Raw genomic sequence first — 18322 nt, forward strand, 5'->3', positions numbered from 1 at the left:
GGGAGGATCCACAGCCCGCAAGCAGTCCCCCCACTTAAACCCGAGAGGGAGTCGAACTCGAGACCAATGGGGAGCAAACCCACGGCCCAAGCCAAATCTTTTTTATGTTATCTCGTACTCAATGCAAGATTACAAGAATAATCCCTTGTCCCTAACACCTAGAATATATGATTAAGCTTTGATACCAAATGAAAGGACCAAGTCATAAAATTACAAGGAAATAAACATAAAAGCAACATACCATAACATAGTGACTTGGAGAAATTCTTTCGAGATAAAAATCTCCCCCTTCAAAGAAACTTATGCATTATTCAATAATAAAAAAATACAATACACTTACATAGTCCAAGCCTTTATAAAGGTATCACCAACAACAAATTTGGGGTAATTTTGGTAGCATAACAATATCTACAAAACTCACATTCCCAAAACCTCCATATTAAATGCCCAATAAATAGGAGAAATAATAGAAAAATCATCGAATGGTGATTACAAAACCATAAAAAATGTGGCACCCAAATACCTAGTTAGAAAACCAACACTCACATCTCACGATGAGTTCATAGGCTACAAATAACATAATTTCCGACTCTCATAAGCACATCATAATCCACACCCCAACTCAACTATTTCATTTTTAGCTTCATTATCTCCATTCAAAGATGTTTTATGACACATCACAACATGCAACAATAATTTGTGAGTGAGTTTAACTCCCTCTTACAACTCTTTTATGTGTCTCACATGTTTTTATATTTCCAATATGAGAGATCCAACTTGTAGAGGCCATAACATCTTATCTAAGAGGCTATTAGAGCCCTTTTAAATTGTAGAAATCAAAAGGATCTATGATTCAAGCATCACACGAAATAATGCTAAATAACTTGAGATTTTTGTTTTGAGCAAAAACTAACTCTATATCCTAAAAATTAAGTTTCTTTATTGCATATTAAAAATTAATTTTTCTAACAGTAACTTTAAAAACGAGGATGTAACACATTTCTTAACATTTTGGATTTTTGGATAGATCATATAAAACTCTAGCATCTTGTTGTAGATATTGCTCTTGTTCTTTAAAGAGGAAAGTGGATTCACCAAACAATCCACCTACTTAATAACAACTAGTAATGTATATTAAAAGTTGGAAATCAGAATGTAAATTTTTTAAAAAAAAATTATTTAAGTTCTTGTCTCACTCCTCTAAGGTGCACTATAGATCTCTTTCTTATTGTGTCTAAAATTACACATTTAATTTTGTAGATAAGTCTTTCAAAAAATCATATGTTGTATCTACTTGACAACTCATGTTCACATTTAAAATTTGTAGTACTCAATACTTGGAGATGTGAGAGTATATCAAGTTTCTATTTTGATTGCATTTGATACTACTTTTGTTTTCAAAATGCACTTGATAGCAAAATTTGAAAAACTGCTACTTTTGGCAAGGTAGAAATTTTTGCGAATTGTTCATATTTTACAGTTTCATGCAAATAAAATTGCCACTTCAAAAAAAAAACTTTTGTAATTTATTCAAGAAAAACGTTAAAAATAAAAAACCATCTAAATACATTCCCAAAATTGTTGTTTTAAGATGAGCGACTTTGAAGGAGGGGAATTGCCTGGTCCTATGTTGGCGCAGTCTTGTATGTAGATGTTGATTTAAATATGATCCGATCAGAGGTCCTTTGTACACAAATTTCTTAAGAGGCTCTGCCCATTGCATACCATGCTCATATGCATTATTCAATCTTGCATATAATTCTGTTGTTAGGAGGAGACCTTCATTCTCTTCTTCACTGGCCACTGTTTTTGAGTGTGCAGAGAATATTTTATCAATATCACCTGACAATAGCGGTCAGGCAAAACTTGTTCTTTATGCTCCCTACTTGGATATTACCAAATACAAGATGGATTTAGGCTTCTACAAATCTACGGAGAATTCAATTTGAAACTAAGTCATGGAGCATGTGTATTACGTGAGCTGGATAAAACCAAACTGGATCAGCTAGGGATTTTCAGGGGAATCATGCTTAGTTTCCTCATTCAGGCTTTCGGGGTAAGGAAAACAAGGATGGCGTTATTAAGAAGTTTAGGGATTTAGTGAGCAAGTCTTTTTGGGATGCACGAATGTTACTAAGCTGTAATGGGAAATACATATCAACCACATATCCGAGTTGATAAAATGCCTGAATAGCGAGAGATGCACAGATACTAAGGCCATTGTGGATGCTAAAATTCAAAAGCTCAGAGACATCACAATACATTAGGATATATAAACATTTAAAACACAGTAATTGAGAATGCATTTCGTTTTAATAATATTCAAATATAATAAAGTTTGATACCCAAAATTGCTTGGCTTTAATAATTTATAAAGCCTTTAATTTTTGACATAGTGGCTTGATTGCAACATATCATGATCACTTGTTTTGATTTATAATGCCATTAATTCAATCACTTGTTTTGATTTCTTGGAGTGTCAGTCTCGCGTACATGAAACATAAGCTGCAAAACGGTAAAACCATAAAATATTAGGCTTGAATACAAAAGCATAATGCATACATTTCCTAATAAATTGCAGAATGTTTTATCTAGCCCATACCTTTGTTCCAATGTAGAATGTAACGAATATGCCGATCAGAACAAGTATATCTGCACATTGCCAGACACGTAAAGTAAGCTTATAGAGAATCCATATTTGTTTGCATTTTGATTAGATTGTATGCTAAATTATAGGTTCATGCACCTTCCACTTAACCTTGGAGACAAGTAAATGAGATCTAAAAGGACTTTTGTTAGGTAGATGGACATGGAAGTGAAAGCAAAACAAGTTACTTTAAATGAGAAGTTTTCACATACTCTCTTTTAAAAGCATCCTCGAAATCAACCAATGCATACCCGTAGGTCCAATTACAAAACCAATCATATTTGCCATCTGCACTCATCACAATAATACATCAGTAGTGGTAGACAAAAATATCCTACCTGAATTTCCTAGATTTGTATTTTATAAAGCGTCTTTTAAATAAAAGAAAAGTTCTGTTATGTAGATTGAGGTTAAAACATCAGCTAGCTTGGAGCCCTGTGTGTGGACTCATTCTGTCTAGCAGTGACAAACAATGATATGAAAATTAATTCCTATAGGATCATTTCAAATGCATCGACAAGATAAACACCTAGGGATTTTAAATATGCCTACACTTAGGGATTTTAAATATGCCTACACTTCATTACAATAAAGAAAAGTCCCTGGTGTGCCCTAGAATATTGTATGTTGTAAATTTTCTTGGAAGATTCTTAGAGACCGCAGATGAAGAATCTACAAACTTCCAAATTACTATAATTATACTAATAACAAATTTAAAGCCACAATTAGCAATCAAGGTTTACGGCATTGCTTAATGCATAGCTTTTCAAGATATGGTATTACTGTTTACATTTTTTTTGGCTGAGAAAAAGATTTATAGATTAAGCTATATTTTTAATTGAAAGGCAAGATACCAAAATATGAAAGCTCGGATTTGAAGTGATAACCAGTGAGCCATAATATTACATAACCAGTGAGCCATAATATTACATAAGTGCCTCGGAACACCTATATAAATTATCCCTCATAGAACAAAATGGCTGAAAAATAACAATATAAGATCAACATGGAAAACTAAGCATACCAGAAAAATTTAAAACATATTCATTTTGTTTGAGTAAATTTGGTAATAGTGCCCAAAATGTAACAAGTAGTTCATAAAGGCCAGCAAGGCATAATCAGATAATGCTAGCAAAAATGAAGCATGACAGTAAATGAAATTCAAAAATCTGAGGTTGAGCAATCTTTGAACAGTTTCCAAATGATATCCAGGTCTCTCCAGTCACCATTCCATGCTTATATTGTGATTAGGAAATTTTCTGGACTAGAGACTGAATTTTCCAATCACCACGAGAGAGATCTTGAGTCGTCAGTCTGCATGGCTTATCAATGGTGTTTAAGTCTGGTAGGGAAGCATATGATACTTCAGGCATATTATAAGATCTGAGAAGCAATCCGTTTAGATCATGTCCAATCATGGAACTATTGTTGCGACCAACTATTGAGATTGAAGAGGAGGTCTGTCTCTTTCAACAACAATGTTTAACGTGATTTGACTATATTAAGGGTACATAAACTGTTGATACATCCCATTTGAAGGAGCATGATTCCATTTCAACCCCAATTTTAGATAAAATGTCTACAAACCTTTTTGAATTTAATGAAAGAAACAGATCTCGTGTCCATTATTTATTGTGTTCTAAATGTTCAATGGAATAAAAAAAACAAAGTCTGAATATTTTATTTCCTGTGAATCTGCCAATTATTTTCACAAAGAACTTACTGGTCATTTTAAAAAACGGGGACACTTGAGAATAGATGTATGAGCTCAATTCAAACTTCTTCAAAGTAATCTTGGATGATTTTAAAATTCAAACCTAAGTCCTAGTGTTATTTTCCTAAAGCCCTAAACCATGGCTTCTAATTTGCGGCTGACTTGTTGGTCCTAGTCACCAAGCTCTTCAATTACAACCTTATATATTCAGCGTCACGTTTTACTGGCTCCACATCCTAGTCACCATCTAGCCCCATCCCGCTTTAATTTATTAATTCCTGGGCCTAAGTCTATAGAATTGAAATCAACAGGTATAGTGCACTGCCAAGCTCTAGATTTGTCAAATTTGTTAGAGTTGGGAGGCCGCACGATCCTGCCAAATGTCCAACGGCTCCCTATTTATTTGGCAAAAGATCTAAGCCCTTTGGTCTGACCCAGCTTCACCCTGATTGAAGCACGCCCCTGTAGTGTTAGAGTTGCCAAACCCTCGTCAGATGTTTGCTATTGCAAGATATTGCGACATGGAGGTGCGCCCTTGCAGTCTACATAGTGAGGGAATCTTTCATGACCATGCAATGTTGAAACGATGGCTCCCTTTTTCAGCTAAGAGTGTGCGATATGGCAACACATGGCACTGACTATGTAAACAATGACTGGTGCATTCTGATTGGTCTTTATCAACTCCATGCGTGCAAAGGTTTTTTGAAATCTAATTGGTTCAATCTTGGGCGTCGATCTTGGCACAATCTAATCAAATCGACAGTCCATATTCAAAATTCAAAATGGCTAGTTCCAGACACCATTGGTCAATCGAACATGCAATAATGGCAAAATGACTGGTTTTGGTCAATTTTGGCTTGTTTGATCGAAATAAATATATTAGGACTGTTTTGGTGTAATTCTATTGTAATATAGTTTTCTTGGTGAATTGTGCTCTCTATGCAATTGTACAGAAATTAAGGTTTTTGCGAAATCTGTAAGTTAGTATTTTGAGCTTGTTCTTACTTGAATTTGCTAAATTTGATATCCCTAAGCTTGAAATTGTTGTAGTCTAGTTTGAATTGGAAATTGAAGTGAATTGTCTAGAATTGTTGCAAATTGCAAACCCTAAGTTTGTGAGAATGGTCAGACCATCTGCAACCAAGAAGGGGCTTGAGGAGAATTTGTTTATTCAGTGCCCTAGATCTGCTAGAAGGCCTACAAACGTCTATGTCCCAGGGGGTCCAAATGATATGCTAATTGACTCTTGGAGGATGCAGAGATGCGAAGCTGCCAGTTTCAGGGTGGTCTCTATTTGAGCATTGGTATAGGAAGAGAATGGCATACTCTCCTCTGTGAAATGCTTGGGTATTAGACATAGGCAAATTGGTAGTGCCCAATGTCTTTGTCAATTCTAACCTTGTCAAAGCTGTTGCGAGAAGATATGATGCCAAAACAAGGAGGGTTTTGGCAAGAACTGCAGTCCAAATGATTTGCTTTACCAATGAATTCATTCTGATGTGTTAGGTCTGAACAGGGTTGCAAACAAAGTAATTGACTTTAATGCCTTCGAAGAGACATATCAACTTCATAGGGGTGTATACAGGTTTATCCATATTCCAAGGCATAGAATCAAAGACTCAGACACAAAGGCAATCAAAATCTCATTTTTGGAGAAGCCTTTTGGTCTGGAAACATTTGAAGACTACTCTATCTAGACCTACCATTCTCTATGTCAAATTGTTGGAGAGGATGCCAAATTTAAAATTCCAATTCACTTGATGTGTATGGCATCAGACATCCAAGATACTATGGTAAACATTGAATTTGATTTTGCAACATTCCTTGCAGAGGGAATGCATAAGCAGATGGTGGCCATCAAGGCCAATGATACAAAGTTTGACTTCAAGTGGTACTCAATGATGTGCCACATATATATGTATGCTGGTAGAGGTTTGTAGAATAAGACTCTAAAGTTAGAGATGTAGATAAGAAGAAGAATCTCCTCCTTGTGTAGCGTTGGACTTATATTTGGGATAGAGATTGTGATACTTCAGGTTTTGTTGTCTTTGAGGAGTTCTTTGTGAGAAGGTTGCTTGTATTCTTTGGTGAAAATGTAGAAAGGATTCCATGGGAGATTATGGACTTTTTGAGGCTTGTTGAGAGGACTCCACAATTGGGAATTAGACATAATTGGGGTGATTGGCACCTCCATACTTGCTCAACTTCATTCCAAATATATGTGTGCTTTATCAAGCCCCATATTCTACCAAGGTGTGTGGCAAAGAAGATTTGCATATTTGGAGATAATTTGGCAGCTCAATAAGTCAGACAAGACTCATTTGAGGAATCAGAAGAAAGGTTCATTTTTTCCTACTTTGAAATTTTCTAATTTCTTAGCTAATAACAAGGATGGTCTAGATCAAATCTATCTAATCTTGCAGACATATAGAATGTCTTTTGAGTGCCCTAGAATCAATTCTCATCCAAAAGATTTCATCAACCAAATCAGGTTTAGCATAAAGAGGCCTCCATTTCTTTATGAGGTCTCTTTTGAAGAAATGTAACAAGGAATTGCCTCACAATTGAAGACTGTTGTTTTTTTGTTTTTTTCTTTAAATGCTCGTTTAACCATGGGCAATGATTTGCCTTCCAACCATAGACAATACATGATTGTCTCCCCCGAGCACTTTCACATTTGATCTGCCTAATGATATTGATTTGCCCTTGGATTGTATTGTCATATATCTTAATGAATGAGATTGCACATCTCATTATATATGCGAGAGGTGCCCTTTCATCAAGGGACGCCACTCTTCCAAGATGGCCCCACAAATTATATTAATATAATATCAATATATTATTGTATTATCAATAATTGTATTATCAATATAATTATATTATCACAACCTTTATGTTATCTATGTCGGCCTGAAGGAATCCGACCATAGCTACAATAACATTAACACTCCCTCTTAGCTAGGGAGGAATCCTTCTTGATATCTCTACAAGTCACATCACCTCATCGTGATGACTAACACAATGACTACACTCATGTGAATGAAGGAAGCTTATCACCCCACCGTGATAGCATATCACCTCATCGTGATGTTTGAACACTATGGCTACTCCCATATGTGGAAAGGAAAGATATCACCTCACTGTGATGTCAACCATCATGGCTTCTCCCATGGATGGTGAAAGTATTATCACCTCACCATGATATCAACCATTATTGTGAGATCGTCACCTCACAATGGTAAAATGCACAAGTGTTCATCATTGTGAGATCATCACCTCACAATGAGATTCACCATGGCTCATCCCAGAGGGTGAACACACAAGTACAAGAAAAATCATCACGGACTCTCTCACATGATGTTGTCATGGCGACACATACATGACATCCACCATGGCTACTCCCAGAGGGTAGATCCACCATACCTACTCACAGACGGTGGAACAAGGGCTTTCACCTCAAACTTCTCTCGCAGAGAAGAATGCATTAACCAAATCTTCGAGACAATGAGGCTCCCTCTGAACCTGAGGCTCCCTCTAAAGCTGAAATGTCAGGCTCCCTCTGAACCTAAAATCAACCTTTTGACCTCCTTGTCCAAGGTTGCCTCTGATGAAATATCAGACTCCCTCTGAATGTTGATTCCTCCTCTTCGAAGAAACCTCTCCAGCCACCAACTCAATCTCATTGCAGCAATTATCTAGGTCTTCCTTCCTTGAATGCAATCTCTTGTGCTTCTTGGGCCATCCTGAAAGCATTTTTAGAGAGAGATTACTAATAGTTCATGGAATCAACCTATCCCAAATAGAAACACCAATGCTAGAAGCATACATCATTTACTATTCAAATATCATGAACATTAAGCATGAAATACTTATCTCATTTAAATCAGAATCTCTTCAAGTGCTGCATTTAACCGCTTTTCAGGTCTGCACGTCTGAATTCACTGAAGATGTTGACAGCCATCTGTACGAATCAACATATCCCACATACTGCACCTGAGGATTTCCATCCCCGAGAAGCAGGTTTGCACCTAAAGGGTATTGTCTCCAATGTTCCAGCTGCTGTAGCAATGCCACTACACTAAAATGAGAGTTCAATGTTTGTTCATACTACAAAAGTGTCTTTTATTCTGCTGCTTTATAATCCAGCTTCCTCAATCATTGGCAATTGGTCCTTAATCAGTGGCAGATGACTGATAAGTTACTCCTTCAACCAATGATAGTTAACTGAGTTACTCCCTCCTTAATCATTGACAGTTCCAAACAGTTAAGCCCTTAATTAGTGGCAGTTACAATAGTTGACTGACTACATATCCACCTTATTCCAGTTCTAACTAAACAAAGAAGTGGTGCAGACAGGTGTAATGACAACATACACAATGCCTTATTCTAATATGCAACCATCTTAACTGACAGACCCAGTGGCTACACAACTGGACGACACAAGGATGCAGCTGATTCAAACTAGATCCTATGTAATTGCAGATAGAGCACTTCTCAGTGCTGCAGGTAGATGAAGAATCAGGTCCACTTGTGGGACCAGTGAACAGCCAATCAAGGGAGACATATCCCCCTTTTTTTCTTTTTTTCTTTTTTCATCTTTGATAGACTTTTGTCGAAGAGCCATGTGTGTAGCAAGTGAAATGTATGCTCGAATAGGTGGCATCACCATGCAATCAGAAAAGTTGGATTGCTCTTGAACAAACCATTGAACTAGAATTTTGAGGCCGGAAGCAAGATCTCCCAATTTTGGGGAAGCCAACAAGGCTTTTCGAGTACCCTCTTCGGCAAGTAAGTTCTCTACATGACATGTTGCTGCCACTGCAATGGTAATGCTACCATTACCAGGTTTCTCAGATAGTCCTTTGCCTTTCATCACACTCAATTTCCTAGAGACTTTCCTTGTCCTTTTAGATCTAATTATGCCCGTTGTAGCATTGCCAGATCCAAAAATACACGAGGCATTTTGAAGAAATTTTATCAAAGTTTCCATCAAATCATCAAACCCACCCCATGTAAGTATTAATTTATGAGCTGCCCTTACTTCCTGTTTACTTTCATCCTGAGCATCCATATCAGCTGGTGTCATGAACAGGCTAATTAAGGCTTTTACCAGTTCAATTTGAGACTTTACCGTAACCCCTACAGATGGAGCATATTCACAAAACCTTGTTGTTGCAGATGGAGACCTTTTTTTTACCGGTACAATAAATTGACTGCATGCCTCAGGGACAGGTACTTTCAACGGAAAATATGATGGAAGAAGAAGTCTGGTGAGTCGCTGAGCAACTGAACAATGGTCTGTTGCAAGAGGTTCCAAAATGGAGTCCAGGTTGACAACTTTATGAAACTGTAATGCTCAAATGTCCTTCAAAGTCAGGAGAAGATCTGCAGCTACTGTTCTTACAACCAGGGCAGGATTATCAAGCATTGGGGACAACCTTGGAAGTAGTACTTTCAGCAATTCATGGCTTTGTGGGTTATCGAGCAAATATATCATTCCATCAACTACAGCATGCTTGACTGTGCTACTAGAAAGGTCATGTGCCATTTCATCAACAACTTTCGTCAGAAGTTTCTCAGTAATTGTAGATGGGGCAACTTCCCAGAACAATCTAAGGGTTCGACAAGCACCTTCAACAGCAATCAAGTGTACATCGGGACAGTCATCTAGAAGCAACTTTTCAAGAAGAACAAACTGTTTCTCTAGTAAGGCTTCCTTTTCTTCTTTAGATGCGTTTGGGTCTTCCAAAGGGAACATGTCTACTAGAAGAAGCAACGCATTGTTCGCATAAACAGCCCCTTCCAGCAATGACTGCATGAAGTAATGAAGTGAATGTGAAGAGGAAGCGAAAGAGGAGAGCCTCCAGGTCCTTAAGAGAATCTCCCCACATGCCTCAAGAATAGAGCAATGACCAAAGGGGATCTGCACGTGAATGATGGGTAGCAGCTCCTCAGCAAGCTACGCATTGAGGGCCAATAGGAAAGCCACAAAGCGCCTGCCCTCCTCTGCCCTCACATACAATGGCGCCACCATGCACCGCCTCAGCAGCTGCTTGAGATCCCCGCTACTCTCATGCGTGAAGTCCAAGGACACCAAATCCTCCCTCATTGAATACACTCTGTGCACATCAATTCTGTGAGCAGCGGAGAGGGACTTGGCCAGCAAGCAAAGCAGCGCCTGCACCAACACCGCCTCCTCGGCCATGACTCGCGCCACCATTGCTCACTCATCTCCGCCACGCACTCCCTACATCGTCATGCATAGCTGTGCCAAATGAGCGTAGCTACGGAGGGCATTCCACTGCCTCATCGGCCATGACTCACGCCACCATTGCTCACTCATCCCCGCCACGCACTCCCTGCATCGTCATGCATAGCTGTGCCAAATGAGCGTAGCTGCGAAGGGAATTTAACGATCTCGTCGACCTCTCGTTGCCCTGCGCTTCCACCTCCTCTACCAAAAGCCCCTTGTTTCCAAATGCTTTACGGCAAAGGCATACATATAGAATCGGGCCCAACACAAATAATGAAAAACTTTAGCATAAATGATAGACATAAATATATTGCTCCGCCAAATAATAGAAGGCTTGAATCAATAGAAGCATCCCATCTGAAATAGATTCGGCAAAATAATAAGATCCTTCACAGACTTCTATTTGCTCCTGCTCTCCCAGATCGAACTTGCTCTAATACCATGTTGTTTTTTGTTGTTTTTTAATGCTCATTTAACCACAGGCAATGATTTGGCCTCCCAACCATAGACAATACATGATTGTCTCCCCTGCGCACTTTCATATTTGATCTACCTAATGATATTGATTTGCCCTTGGATTGTATTGTCATATATCTTAATGAATGAGATTGCACATCTCATTATATATGTGAGAGGTGCCCTTTCATCAAGGGACGCCACTCTTCCAAGATGGCCCCACAAATTATATTAATATAATATCAATATATTATTGTATTATCAATATAATTATTATAATATCAATAATTATAATATAATTATATTATCACAACCTTTATGTTATCTATGTCGGCCTGAAGGAATCCGACCATAGCTACAATAACATTAACAAAGAGGTGATGGATAAAAAAAGGAAATGGTTTGGGATCATTAGAGATGAGCATTTGAGAACAAAGAAAACCCTATTGTTCCATGAGTCTTTTGCAAAGGGTCAAAATTCAAAAGATGCTAGCCAATGTAGATCAGTTAATGGTTGTTGAAGAGAAAAGACCTTTGTTTCAGAGAGATCCTAGTGCTCTGGTCAAGCCACATGTTAGAGCAAGGAGTAAGGAGCCTAGTGATCCATCTCAAGATAACGGTGCTCCTAAAGAGAAAAACATTAAGAGAAAAGATCTTTGATCCCAAGGAGAAAGGGAAAGTTGTTGAGATCATTGAAATTGAGGATGTGACAGAAGAGCCAGCTAAACAAGAGGTTCTAGAATCTGAGTGCTCACCTTCCAAGATGATTGTCCCAGTCATGCCTGCAAGTAGATGTGAAAGCACCTAAAAGTTGCAACATATAACACAAGTAACATAAAGGCTCTAACTTGTCACAATTTTTGTTAAATGATGATTTTGTTAAGACCCAAGAATTTATGGATTATGTAAAGAGGGTCAGAAACGTTGAGTATCAGAGAAGAGTAGTTGAGGAAAGAAATCAGGTTGAATTTATGTTGTGACCTAATCACACATCACCCCATCCTAGAAGGGCAACCCCTACTTTTTAGGCCCTCTCGGTCTTTTGTTTTGGTTTTTGGGGTCTTTTGGTGGCAGTCTCGTCAGTCTCTCCGCTTTGTGAGTGTTCACGGGTCAAATTGATTAAGTCTTCTTTTCTTTTGAGTGAATTTGGTGAAGTCTAGGGCATGTTTCGTCAATTTTAGGGTTTCTACCTTTAGTCCTAGATTTTTGAGTTTTTCTTAGGTTTTTAGAAAAACTGAGCGTAGAACTGGAATCAAGACCCTTCAAGGAACCTCCCAATAAAATTTGAGCCAAAACGAAGCAACTTTCTATTTTTAGAAAGTTCCTATTTAGGGATTTTAACGAGTCCCGAAATGTCTTCATTTTGCCAAAAAATCAAACTTACTATTTTTAGTAAGTTTTTGTTTATAGTAAGTCATCTAATCTCCTGTTTTGGGGTCTAACACTGACATTTTGAAAGTTTCTATTTTTGGAAAGTTTGTCTCGGACAGGACCATTCGGCCAGTCAATGAAGATTGAACATTCACGACTATTCCTAAATCCAGAAAGTCAGAAGCAAACAAGAGTGATCAAAATGTTCCCAAGTCTGGCAAGATTTCTTCAAAATGGAAGTTCATCCAAAAATGATCAAGTTGGCAAAGTCAAGGAAATCCTCAAGAAATCCAAAATCCTTGATCAATGCAAAAATCCCCCCTACTCCTCAGTAGGGCGCCAAAACAAGGTTTGCAGGGAAGGATAGGAATTGTGAAGTTTCTTTCCTCAGCGCAAATTTCCACCCTAGCTTTGGATAGGGCGCTAAAGTGAGGTACTCATGGAGAATCCAAAATACAATGAAATTCCCTCTCTAGAGCAAAATAGCGCCCAGGAAGGAGATAAGGCGCTAAGATTGAGATGCCTTGGAATTCCAAAAAGCTTCAAAGTTCCATGCACAATGCAAAATTGCGCCCTATACCTAAGAAGGGCGCTAAACTCACATCCCCATGGAGAAATGGAATAAGTGCAAAATTCCAAGACTAAGGCAAAATTCCTCCCTAGGCCTAAGAGAGGCGCCAAAATGAAGAATGCATGGAGAGATGAAAAATGATGAATTCCTCCACCTATGCAAAAATCCACCCAAGGAGTACATAGGGTGCCAAAACGAAGTCAACATGGAAAGCAGGACAAAGTGTGAATTCCTTGACCAAGTGCAAAATGCACCCTAGCACTGTGGAGGGTGCCAAAATGAAGTATGTAAGGAGAATTGAAGAAAGTGTGAATTCCTTTGCCATAGTCAAAGTTTGCCTCAAGCCAAGGATAGACGCCAAAGTTCGGTTGCCAAGGACAATGGAGAAAATCGTGAATTCCTTGCCTTGGTGGAAATGGCGCCTAGTGATGGGATAGGGAGCCAAATGGAGGTAATGAAAGAAGATTGAAACTTGATAAAATTCCTCCCTCATAAAGAAATAGCGCCTAGGCATAATGAAGGATGCCAAATAGGAGGAATCAAGGAGAATATGAAAAGCATTGAATTCCAGGACAAGTTCAAAATCCGCCCAAGAAGGTCATAGGGCGCCAAATTCAAGGGATGATGGATAATCCAAACAAAGCATGAATTCCTCCTTCAGTGTGAAATTCCACCCTAGGGAGTATAAGGGCGCTAAAATGAAGGGTGCATGGAAAACTTAAGATTGATCAAATTCCTTCCTTCCATGCAAATTGCGCCCATGGAAAAAACTTAGGGCGCCAAATCCACATGCCCATGGAAAGGATGAAATGATGAATTCCACCATGAAGAGTGAATTCCACACCTAAGTTGGAAAACTGAGAATTTGTCTAAGGCACAAAAATCCAAGGGTCAAGGAGGAATGAAAAGCAGAAATCCCCTCGAGAAATTTTTAGAAATTTCCATTTTTAGACACTAAATCATATTAGAATCTGAAAACTTTTACAAATTTGGAATCGTGCAAGATTTCTCTCTAATGGACCCGGCTCCTAAATTTTAGGGAAATCCCTAAAAAAATAGGAGGTGTTGGAGAAGCGTGGAAAATTTCCTACCGAGCAGGAAAAGTCAAGCTAAGATGGTAAATCAAGTGAATCTCGAAGAATATTTCAATTTCCCTCAAAAATTTGAAAGAATAGGTAGTTAATGAGTTGGCGAAAGAAAATTCCAAGTATGGTGCATGATTTAGTGCATTAAGAGAAATTTCAAAATTCGAACTCAACTACAAGGTAAGTTCCATTTGCATGGCGCAATGATTGGGAAAGTATGACGCGTAATTAATGAAACTACCAATTGGATTCTTCCCAACTTGGTGTTTACCCTCTCGGGTGAATAACTTAAAACATACAGATAAAACACGTAATGCAGAATAATAATGCCATAGATATCAGATAAAATATAAGAGATGTTATTTCATTCCTCATCGTGTCTCAAATTACATTCGGAAGTATATAAAGATGTCGAGGGGGTGCGAGTGCCAACCGTCGCACCGTAACTACCATCCCTCGGCTGCAAACTAACAAAGACAAATACAACTTAATTAACTAGTTTTATTTGCGTACAATATTGCCGCTAACATCATCCCCCCAAAAAAACAAGGTCGTCTCCTGACGACTGAAAAGCAACATGGAAGGATTACAACATAAAACTCAGGACTGAGAAGGGGGTGGAGGAAGCGTCCCTGGTGGAGAGGGGGCGGCACTCAGGCGAGCGCATAACTCGTAGATCTGTTCAGTCCGCAACTTGAGGTCCTACTCCGCCACCATCTGGCGTTCCATCGTTGTTTTCACCATCAATGCTGCCTTCAAGACTTCCTTATCTTTCTGGTCCACCTGCTCCAAAGCGCTACCCAGTCGATTCTCCAACATAGTCTTGTCTTCATGCACTTCCTCCAACCGTGCCTCCAAGGCACCCTTAGCCGTCCTCTCTCCGGCTAACACTGTCTCTAAGGCAGCTCGTTCTTCATCCCATGCGACCGTCGCCCAAGCCAATTGCTCTTTGTGGAGCTCCTCCGTCTGCTGAAGTCTTGTAGCCAACTTGTCCCGTGCCAACACGGCCTCCCTGCGCTGGGTCTCTGTACTGTCGGCAATATATTGCATCCTCCGCAACTCATAGTAAGTTTCTCGGAAGGACTGCTCTATTCGCCTCAACAATGTCTGTCTGCTGGTTTTGCCAACCTGCTCCCGGAGGCCCCAATTCTCCAACATCTGTAAGGTCTTTGTGGTAGGCCATCCACCAGACTCAAAGCACTGAGTAAAGTGGGTCCTGCACCTGTCCCTCATAAACTCCAGTAGCCGCTCCAACTCATCGTCTGCCCGAGCCCTGAGACCGCACGGAGGCTACCACCCGTCTGGCTTCCATCGCCATATCAGCCAGGAATCGCTCTAATTCCCTGTCGCCATCCCCTCTCGGAGATGCTACGATACCATGCTCCTCCATAGCCCCGTGGGAAGTCTGTGGAAAGCTTGGGGTGAACTCCTCCTGCGTAGGGCTCAACATCAACTCACGGATGGGTGAGTGGTCCCTCGGTATACTCCACATCGGCTCTGGCGAACCATCTCCAACGAGGTTCACAAACTCGTGAGGACTCTGCTCACGCCTTGGAGAAAGGACTACTGTGCTAGTCGGGGCTATTGGTGCCAACTTGAACCGGCTCAACCATGCATTCATATCCTGTTGAGAAGGGGGACCACTCCCTCCAGGAAGTTCCACTGGTACCCCTATCTCCCCAGCTTTTGTCCCTCCAAACTCTACTACTATCATGGGATGACTCTCATTGACCAACAAAGACTCTACCAGTGTCGTAGCCGCAAGTGGGGGAACCATAATCGCAGGTGTCCGGCCTTGCCCAAAACTAGGAACGACCACTGCCAGCACTACCGCGCCTAGAGGCAACGTGGTTCCTGCTGGAGTCGTCTGCCCATCGAGAGGCTGCGCGGTTGTTGCTGATGTGGCCCCCATGTCCTCTTCTACATGTTGCCCAACCTGACCTACCATTCTGAAACTAGTCTCCGTGGCCGTATCACTATCCTCTGCCTCCTCACTGGGGTCACTACTGGTGGACTCTGACTCTGTTGCTGACGCTAAAACCACTACCCTCCTCTTCCGTTTCGTGCCAGAGTGGATATCTCTGATTGGTGCCATGGTGCCATGGTGCATCCAATAAAATATGGGGGCCTGTCAAGGGTGTACGCAACCTTGTGGTGCCAAGTGCTGGTCCGGTAAGCCCCGAAGGCGTACTGCATCTAGAAAGAGCCCGATAGCGTGGTAGGGCATGTAGAAAGTCTTGTGCTGGAGAGTCATGAATTCCTCCATCCTATCTGCTAATACAGATGCCCAGTCATATACTATACCGTTATGGATGCCATTCATGAGCACCACCTGTGCCATGGCAATATCTGAAGCCCGACTTGCTCCCATCAACCAGCTCTTCAATACATCCACCAAACACCGCCATATTCCTTCTCTTAGAAACGACTTCTTCAGACCACAACTCTTGCTTGCGTGTTGAAGACTAGCAAGTTCCGCTTGTGTGAGGTCGTCGCGACACATCAGTCTCAAAAGCTTGTCTTTGAAATCTGGGCTATTTTCTGTGCCTTATCCACTTTATTTCCGTGCACCCCCGGAATACCGAAAACTCTGGTAAATTCGGTCGAAGCAAAGGATACTGTAATCTGTTGATGGTCGTAATCAAATACTGACTGCCGCCTGTGCAAGTCATAGGTACCAATCATGGCCCTCAGCACCACCTCAATGTCCCGGATGCAAAAAATTGGCATCTGGATGGCCCACTGTACTTGTGCAAGTCGCAACTGTAACTTCATAGGGTCATCGTTCGGGGTCTCGTTCCACCATTTTCTACAATCTGTGCCAGTCAAACCCTCAAAAGTGATTGTGTCCATCGTCACCTCACTCTTTGCTGGAGTCTGCTACACTTTGGTTTGTACCTTCTTCCCTTTCCTTTTGTTGTTGTCAGCCATGCCGCCTCTTATCTTTACACCTGAAGGCAGAATCCGGACCACGCTCTTGTTCCCTGAGGTTGACGGCACTACACCAGGTAACTGTCGTAACTGCTTTTGCCAACTTTTCCCACTGGCGTCCATTTAAATAATGCTCCCTTTGTCATTTGTGCCCTCTTTAAAAAAGAATAGGGTTAGAATAATCAAGCACGTGCCTCTTTCTCTGTCCCCGTACCTACACTGGACTGCTACAGCCGTACGGTAATGCTGTTTCCCTTTTTTTTTTCCATACCGTTAATATTCTGCTTCTGCGTTATATGGCCATTGTACTACTCTGCCTGTGCGGTTATAGCCATCACACAGTGACATGCACGATGCCACCGCACGGTGACCTCGTTGTGCCACCGCACAGTGACACGCGGTGCCACCTGCGTGGTCCCCACCGTACGACGCATGTTTCCGTCGTACGTGCGCTTTTTTTCTTTTTTTTCTTTTTTTTCCTTGTACGACCGTACTCTCTTTTTTTTTTTTTAATTAATTGTTATTCCTTCTAGAGGGTTTGGGATCGATCGCCCATCTTTCATGGTACTGTTTTCATTTCGACACATTGACGGCGTCAGATATCTCCTTCCAGTCGAGCATCCACAACTTAATCGTCCCGTTGGCATTGACCTCGCGTACCTTGAAGGGCCCTAGCCATCGCACATTAAATTTTCCTGATTTGATTTTGTTCCTCCCATTGAATTTCAACACTAATTGCCCCGGAGTAAACTTCATTCGCCAAAGATGCTTGTTGTGCTAGACCTTCCGCCTTTGCTGGGCTACCTCTGTAGCCCATTGTGCCATCATTCTTTTTTAGTCCAGCTTGTTTAAGGCATACAGTCTCTCCCTCAGGCTCTCCATATCCCCGAGTCTATTCTCCACTGCAATGCGAAGGCTTGGCACCATGAACTCTGCTGGCACCACAGCGTCCTGCCCCTACATGAGTTGGAACGAAGTCTGGCCAGTGGTCACCTTATAGGTTGTCGGGTAGGCCCACAAGACCGAAGGCAATTTTTCTTCCCAGTATTCTCCTTCAACACCGCACGACTTGTAAATCACGCCCACGAGAATCTTGTTCGTAGCCTCAGCCTACCCATTGGCTCGCGGGTAATAGGGGCTAGACAATGAATGGAAAATCTTGAATTCCGTAGTAAAGAGTTTAATAACATGATTCACAAAATGTCCACCCCTGTCACTTGTCAACTGCATAGGGATCCCATATCGTGTAATAATTTGCTCGTAGATGAATCTTGTTGTACTTACGGCCGAGTTG

General features: G+C 40.7%; 1 protein-coding gene across 2 annotated transcripts in view; it reads right to left on the reverse strand.

Annotated features, from left to right (window-relative positions):
- Nucleotides 1-2294: 2294 nt before the first annotated feature.
- LOC131043381 (membrane-bound O-acyltransferase gup1) overlaps nt 2295-18322 on the reverse strand; it is a 189129-nt gene continuing 173101 nt past the window's right edge. For both annotated transcript variants that reach the window (XM_057976572.2, XM_057976571.2), the window contains exons 18-20: nt 2860-2935; nt 2603-2652; nt 2295-2505 (exon numbers count right to left, since the gene is read on the reverse strand). In XM_057976572.2, coding sequence (XP_057832555.2) covers nt 2455-2505; nt 2603-2652; nt 2860-2935 — 177 coding nt within the window. In that variant the 3' untranslated portion in view covers nt 2295-2454. The remainder of the gene's footprint in view (nt 2506-2602; nt 2653-2859; nt 2936-18322) is intronic.

Source organism: Cryptomeria japonica, chromosome 3 (assembly GCF_030272615.1).
Source record: "Cryptomeria japonica chromosome 3, Sugi_1.0, whole genome shotgun sequence".
NCBI lineage: Eukaryota > Viridiplantae > Streptophyta > Pinopsida > Cupressales > Cupressaceae > Cryptomeria > Cryptomeria japonica.